Source organism: Bufo gargarizans, chromosome 4 (genome assembly GCF_014858855.1).
Source record: "Bufo gargarizans isolate SCDJY-AF-19 chromosome 4, ASM1485885v1, whole genome shotgun sequence".
Classification (NCBI taxonomy): Eukaryota; Metazoa; Chordata; class Amphibia; order Anura; family Bufonidae; genus Bufo; species Bufo gargarizans.
In genome coordinates this window covers 435,594,297-435,602,665 of record NC_058083.1, presented here as the reverse complement: position 1 = coordinate 435,602,665, position 8,369 = coordinate 435,594,297, and the positions used below count along the sequence as shown (strand labels likewise).

Genomic DNA, 8,369 nt, shown 5'->3' with positions numbered 1-8,369 from the left:
TCAGTGTGAATCTACAGTTTTCATAGTCATGAAAATAAAGAAAACTCTTTGAATGAGAAGGTGTGTCCAAACTTTTGGTCTGTACTGTACGTCACGAAGCGCATTTTTTTGTAGGTAGCGGGTGCAATGACAGGGAGCTGCGATAGCGCCGCCTCCGTCATTGTACCCCTCAGATGCCACGTTCATACATGATCTGTGTAAAAACTGTTTAAAATGAACAATAAAAAAAAATTCAATCAAGCTTACCACCTCCATTTGCTCGCGTTGGTCTGGCCACCGCCATCTTGCTTGAAGATCTCGGGCGAAATCCTGTGCGGCGCGAGATTACGTCATCACGGCGGCTGGCCGGCATGATGATGTAATAATATCGTGCCGCACGGGATTTTGGCCGAGACCTTCAAACAAGATGGAGGCTGACGGCCCGTCGCGAGCAAATGGAGGAGGTAAGTTTGATTTATTTGTTTTTTTATACTATTTCAGGTTAAATCGATTCGCTCATCTCTAGCTGTGATGTTGAGATGAATAGCCGTCAGTCGTACAACAGAAACTGAAGGTGTATGGTATGGCCACCTTAACACTGAACCAACAGATCCAACCAAAGTTGGTCCGAGTTAAGTAAATTTATTTTAAACATTAAGCACCTAGTTCCCGGTGTTTGTCCTGTATGAAATGTTTCATGCACAGCAGTAAAAAATGAGGTGAGTCAGAAGAAAACATCTTAGCTTATTGACTTTGAATAATTGTTGTATACCACACAAAGCAGCATGAGTAGATGGTGTCACTGGTGGAAGATAAATGAGAGATTTGCAATTCACAATTGTTAGACCCTCGACCAGTGATCAAGATACACCAAAATGCACCTTGACTAAATACCAGTCAGCGATTTTAACATTTGGTGCCAATACTGATAAGTGTAATAACTTCTGGTAGTAAAATACCATGGTCTACAAGTGATGTAAAAAGCCAATGGAGGGATTTATAAAGTTATTGGAAATAAAGAGTATGGCTCCTCAATCCCAACCATTCTAAATACAACAATTGAAGACAAGTTCAAAAGCAAGAAGCTGTAACCAGGTTCCTCTGACAAAACGTCTCAATTTTTACTTGAAAATCTCACTTTTCAATGCAACAAGAACCCGATCCCTCATAGTTAAAAGATAAAGCTCTCATTTAGCTCTCGCACATTATTTTAAAACCTTTCATCCTATGAATGATTTTTAGTCATGTAAATTAGGTCTGACAAATAGTTTACAATGACCTAATTAATGGGCACTGACTTAGGTTTTGCCGAACAGTATTTAAAGAAGGTGATTTTTCCCCCCTCCAGAAATAGCTCCATTCTCTTCCATGGGCTGTGTATGATATTAAAGCTCCAACCCCACTCAAGTAAATCGAACTGAGCTGCAATATCAGGCACAACCCATGGACAAGGGTGTTTCTGGGGGGAAAAAGCTTGTTAGTCAACCCCATAGCTCCATGCTTGTCCATGGGCTGTGTATGATACTGAAGCTCCAAACCTTTTCTGGGGAAAAAAAGCTTATTAGACAACTTCTTGAACACCACATTCGTGTTGAAGCCTTAAATTTCATACCAAACATTTTCTTTCTAAAGGAAGAACATTAATATATATTTTAGAGTGCACAGTGACATTAAGATTTGCTAGTATGTACAATAAAACATTCATTTTAGCTGGTTGGAAGGAATGATAAAGGTTTCTGGAAGAATATCATTAAATGGTGCTTTAAGAAAACTGCATGGTTCTCGATCAATAAACTGTTTTTCACTTGCTATATTAAATATACAGGACAATGCACCACAATGAAATAGCTGTATATATATTTATATATATATCTTATGTTTACAAAAATAAGCATTGCAGTGCGTATGTCCTCCACTAAAATCCCTGAATTAACGGCAGCTTTCATGACTTATAGAAACTACTTCTAGTATTCTTCAAATAATTTTCCTCTCTGTACATGCATAATAAATTAAACTTTTATACTGCAAAAAATGGCTGGTCTGTGAAAACTAGAATCGGTTTTGGATGCATATTTTCTGCCTTGGTTGATCCCCTATTATGAGATCTTTTGCTTAAAATGTAAATACAATATGGCCACATCCAGTGTACACTTCAAAAACCGTCTAATGTTGTATCATCATCAAAAAGCATTTGTGCAAAATATGCCTTTTATAAGAAACCAGTGTCCATAACTGAAAAAGCAAATTATTTATGACTTCTGTACATAGTAGCTGATACCTACTATGTAGCTATGTATAGAAAAATACTGTACCAGGCAGACTAACTAGAGAAGATAGCAGACCTTCAGGTGCCACCATGGACTAGGAAAGAACCATTAATAGTACTGAACAATTACCATATTGCATTGATTTCCATTGTTCAGCAAATCCAGCACTAGAAACACACAACTAAGGAGCAACCAATGACTTTTTAGTTGACTATGTTGCCGGTTGCAGTAATTACGAGAACAGACTGATACTGTCTCTACAAATCTACTGTTTTCTACTGTCTTACGAAAGAAATTTGTTCATTGTATAAAAAGTTATTTTCCTCTGTCCTTCTTTAGCAAAAATGTGAACACACTCAGTTTTTTCGAAAAGTTTCTATGTCAGCCTGTGACCTTGCTTCAAATGTGCACTGCTGTCCACTGGGTTCATCAAAGCTTGTTCCATCTCAATTTGGGAAAGGGTTTCAGCTATTTCATCCCTTGATATTCCTCAAAATGAATCCCTGGTAATGAATAGTTTCCATTCTTCTGCAACTTTTCAACAATCTCTAGTTATAAATTACATTAAGTTCCTCACCAAATAAATAAGAAGGATTTGTAGCAGACTTGATTGGGGCTGGCTCTGGGCCAGTTAGCAGCCTTTTATCTAAAACCCTGGTCACTGTTAAAAAGGACAACATTTTAGCAAATATTGGAATCTCAAACAATAAAAAAAAAAAACACAAAAAAGACTATGAAGAAAATGTCCCCATTGGGCAGAATGGGGAGCCATAGAAAGAAGTAATTCTCCTGAACAGTGACCGAGACAGACTTGACGACCTCCGGGTGCATCACCATTTTTATGGCGAGGGTCGTTTCTTTGTATTGCACCAAACAGTAAAATAAAGTCTCTGTGACACGTCTGCCTGCTAGATCAGATTCCGCCTCTGCACATGGGCAAGTTCACATAAGTGAAAACATTGAATTCCGTGAGGATGGAGATACACAGGAAGATGCTATACAGAAATAGACATGTCAGTCCAAGCTTCTTGTCCAGTTTCCACTTGTTCAGGTGAACACCACAGACCTATAATAAAGGCAACAGAGTCAGCATGTCTGTATAGGGAGAACCATACATTTAATACATTCAGTAAACAATTCTGGTGGTCTGGTTAAAGGGAACCCGTCACCAGGAAATGCAAAGCAATCTGCAATCAGCATGTTCTAGAGGAGCTGAGCAGATTTATATAGAGTTTAGTGTGAAAAGATTTAGTATGTCATTTAGTAATTGAAATTTCTGCTCATTCTGGGCTTTGAAGTCCAAGAGGCGGTCCTATCAGTGATTGACAGCTATCTCTGTATACACAGTCATAGAGGAAGGCTGTCAGTCACTGATAGGTCCGCCTCCTTGAGTTCAAAGCCCAGAATGAGCAGGAATTTAAATGAATGAAATACAAGTTTTACTGAATCTTTTACCATAAAACTATATATCTGCTCCTCCTGCTCTATAACATGCTGCCTACAGCTCACACACCATGTTCAATGTGACTGATCCCCTTTAAATGATTTTTAAATAATTGCTAACATGTATAAAATATGCGATTGTCTCTGTGCAGCTTCTGAATTGGAATATACAGTGCCTTGCAAAAGTATTCACCCCCCTTGACTTTTTTCATATTTTGGTGCCTCACAACCTGAAATTAACATGGATTGTTTGAGGATTTGCATCATTTAATTTACAGAACATGTCCACAGCTTTGAATATTTAATTTTTTTTATTGTGAAACAAACAACAAATAGAACAAAATAACAGAAAAAGTCAATGTGCATAACTGTTCACCCCCCTAAAGTCAATACTTTGTAGAGCCACCTTTTGAGGCAATCACAGCTCCAAGTCGCTTTGGATACGTCTCTATGAGCTTGCTACATCTAACCACTGGGATTTTTGCCCATTCCTCCTTGCAAAACTGTTCCAGCTCCTTCAGGTTGGATGGCTTGCGCTTGTGAACAGCAATCTTTACGTCTGACCACAGATTTTCTATTGGATTGAGATCTGGGCTTTGACTAGGCCATTCCAACACATTTACATGTTTCCCCTTAAACCACTCAAGTGTTGCTTTAGCAGTGTGTTTGGGGTCATTGTCCTGCTGGAAGGTGAACCTCCGTCCTAGCCTCAAATCACGCACAGAGTGGTACAGGTTTTACTCAAGAATATCCCTGTATTTAGCACTATCCATCTTTCCCTCAACTCTGACCAGTTTCCCAGTCCCGGCTGCTGAAAAACATCCCCACAGGATGATGCTGCCACCACCATGTCTCACTGTGGGGATGGTGTTCTTTGGTGATGTGATGTGTAGGGTTCGAGCCACACATAGCGTTTTCTTTGGCCGAAAAGTAAAATTTTAGTCTCATCAGACCAGAGCACCTTCCTCCATATATTTTGGGAGTCTCCCACATGCCTTTTCGCAAACTCACAACATGTCTTTGTTTTTTGCTGAAAGTAATGGCTTTCTTCTGGCCACTCTGCCATAAAGCCCAACTCTATGGAGCATACGGCTTATTGTCATCCTATGTACAGATACTTTAGTCTCTGCTGTGGAACTCTGCAGCTCCTCCAGGGTTACCTTAGGTCTCCGTGCTGCCTCTCTGATTAATGCCCTCCTTGCCTGGTCCGTGAAATTTGGTGGGCAGTCCTCTCTTGGCAGGTTTGCTGTTGTGGCATGTTCTTTCCATTTGGTTATGATAGATTTGATGGTGCTCCTGGGGATCATCAAAGATTTGGATATATTTTTATAACCTAACCCTGAGTTGTACTTCTCAACAACATTGTCCCTTACTTGTTTGGAGAGTTCCTTGGTCTTCATTGCAATGTTTGGCTAGTGATGCTTCTTGCTTAGGTGTTGCAGCATCTGGGGCCGTTTTTCAAAAAAGGTGTGTATATGTAATGACAGATCATGTGACACTTAGATCGCACACAGGTGGACATCATCTCATTAATTATGTGACTTCTGAATGTAATTGGTTGCACCAGAGCTTTTTATGGGCCTCCTAACAAAGGGTGTGAATACATACGCACATGTAAATTTTCTGTTTTCTATCTCTAAACAATAGTTTTATTTATATATTTTTCTCATTTCACTTCACCAACTTAGACTATTGTGTTCTGATCCATGACATAAAATTCAAATTAACAAAACACGAAAAAAGTCAAGGGGGTGAATACTTTTGCAAGGCACTGTATATTCACCATGCACTGTAATAATTGCTTATTTTGTAACTGTGTAATACTTCATTTTCCCTATGCTGCAATGAAATAGAAGACATGCTGCCGGATACCCCTACTGATCACCGCAGATTGTTGGGTTCCCAGCTCATTGTCAGGGGGCTGAAAGGAGAGTCAGAAGGTCTTCTTTTCCACATTTATAAAATACAACAAAAGAATATGACTTAATTCTCCATAACAAATAAGAACGATTTGCTGTTTATTACCCATCCACGATAAGTAATCCAACAAATAAAATCGTAGCCATGCAGAAGGTTACTACATACCGTAACAAACAAGGAAGCCAGGAGCAAAGCCACAGAATATATGAGGCCCCTGCTGTTAAGATGTATCTGTAATAGAAGAATAGTCATTTATTATTACACACTAGTAGTACACGGCTACTAAATACATATAACTTAGAGCAGATGTGGTACATGACACAAAGATTCAAAGACCTCCTCAGATCCTTCAATAGGCAAACACAGTGGATCCGCTTTGCCCTGGTTGTTCTTTTAACACACTAACCTTTTATCTATAACTATGCATACAAATGAGATGCAAATCCTCTGGGGTGGGTAGTGGTTTGGTGTACTCCAAATATGGTGAAAAAAGATTACACCTATGAGGACCGAATTCTTCCGATATCAATCAGGTTTAAGCCCTTCCCACAAAATGTCATAAATGTATGGCATGCAGGAGAAGTATGGAGCAGGCTCATGAGTTGAGCCTATTACATACACGTTTGGTGCAGCTGTGTAATACAGCTGACCCCCATCTGCTATGACTGGTGTCAGGTCATTTAACCTGTCAGATGTGACTGGCAGAAAAAAACAAACAAAAAAAAACTGAATATAAATAAAGCAATGAACAAAAATGAAGATCATCAGTATCACTGCATCCAAAATTGTCCGAATGGTGAATGCCATAAAAAAATTTAAATGTGTGATGCTCTATTTTTGGTCACCTTGCCCTGCAAAAAATTTAATTAACAGTGACCAAAAAATGTATATATACTCCAGAATGGTACCAATGAATCTACATTCAAACCCGCAAAAAGCAAGCGATCTACAGCTCTGTAGATGGAAACATGAACAAAAAAGGTTATGGGTGTCAGAATATGGCAAAGTTATGAGCAAAACCTCATTTATGGTCAGGGCTAGGACAACGTCGGCGCACGCAGAGACACTTGCCCTGAACATAGTGGCTGAATTGTGCCGGGAGCCACGGCGCGGGTACACCAGTGAAAAAAGGGGGCATACCTGAAGGGAGTTTAGAGAAAAAGGGCGGGAGGGAGGGGCGTGAGGCTCGGGCGCCTGGCTGAGCGGCAGGTAGGGGGATAAATAGCCAGACGCCCCTCCCACAAATGCAGGCTGTTAACAGCCTTATTATTTATGGTCAGGGCTAGGACAACGTCGGCGCACGCAGAGACACCTGCCCTGAACATAGTGGCTGAATTGTGCCGGGAGCCACGGAGCGGGTACACCAGTGAAAAAAGGGGGCAAAAAACATCAGTTAGGTACAACACTTTTTTGCAAACTACAAAGCCAGTGATCGAAAGGCGCGAGATATCTCTACTCGAGGATTGGGTATATACCTAGTGAAGCAGGAGGGCCGCCACCGCCCCATGGACCGGATGACATGAGCTGGCACCTGATGCCGAGAAGCAGCGGAGTCTGCCCCTAGCGACATGAGTGGCCCGAATTTACCCTGGGGTCATAGCCTAGACCCTGGGCGAGGGCACGGATGAAAGATATAAACTGAGGGTGCTGAGAAGCTTGCCTGCGTGTGGCAGGAGTGGGCTATCTGGTGATGAACCTTGGATGAGGCCTAGCAGTTGATGCAGCACCTGAACTGGGCACCAATCGTTCAGCGTGGGATAGAATTTACCTCAGAAGGGAGTCCCGTCTGAATGGTTTTGGTGGAAGGTAGCAGGGGAGTGTAATGGCCCTGACCCCATAACAGATGCTGCTTCAGAGGATGGTTATGGCGATTTGAACCCGCCAGAACCTCACCGGGCCGGAGGAATCCATAAAAGGTGAGATACATGGCCGCTTTCAAAATCAGGTTAGTGAAGGGCCCAAAAAGGATTACCATCCAATGACGAAAAAGATCCCTGAACAATTTACCGGACACAGGTTGCCTATGGCTCACGGACCCCTTCCCCTCCTTTTGAATACCCCGAAGGGTGGCTTTAGAAAACGAAGACAGAACCTGGGTGATCCAGGAACGCTGACCACCTGGGCGATCCAGGAACGCTGACAACCTGAGCGATCCGGGAACGCTGACAACCTGAGCGATCCGGGAACGCTGACAACCTGAGCGATCCGGGAACGCTGACAACCTGAGCGATCCGGGAACGCTGACAACCTGAGCGATCCGGGAACGCTGACAACCTGGGCGAAGCAGGAACGCTGACCACCTGGGCGATCCGGGAACGCTGACCACCTGGGCGATCCAGGGACGCTGACCACCTGGGCGATCCAGGGACGCTGACCACCTGGGCGATCCAGGGACACTGACAACCTGGGCGATCCAGGGACGCTGACAACCTGGGCGATCCAGGGACGCTGACAACCTGGGCGATCCAGGGACACTGACAACCTGGGCGATCCAGGGACACTGACAACCTGGGCGATCCAGGGACACTGACAACCTGGGCGATCCAGGGACACTGACAACCTGGGCGATCCAGGGACACTGACAACCTGGGCGATCCAGGGACACTGACAACCTGGGCGATCCAGGGACACTGACAACCTGGGCGATCCAGGGACACTGACAACCTGGGCGATCCAGGGACACTGACAACCTGGGCGATCCAGGGACACTGACAACCTGGGCGATCCAGGGACACTGACAACCTGGGCGATCCAGGGACA

At 42.9% G+C, this 8,369-nt stretch overlaps 1 protein-coding gene across 2 annotated transcripts in view; it reads right to left on the bottom strand.

Annotated features, from left to right (window-relative positions):
* Positions 1-421: 421 nt before the first annotated feature.
* The window catches only part of SLC24A3 (solute carrier family 24 member 3), a 436,240-nt gene continuing 428,292 nt past the window's right edge, over positions 422-8,369 (bottom strand). For both annotated transcript variants that reach the window (XM_044291617.1, XM_044291618.1), the window contains exons 16-17: positions 5,775-5,840; positions 422-3,312 (exon numbers count right to left, since the gene is read on the bottom strand). In XM_044291617.1, coding sequence (XP_044147552.1) covers positions 3,160-3,312; positions 5,775-5,840 — 219 coding nt within the window. In that variant the 3' untranslated portion in view covers positions 422-3,159. The remainder of the gene's footprint in view (positions 3,313-5,774; positions 5,841-8,369) is intronic.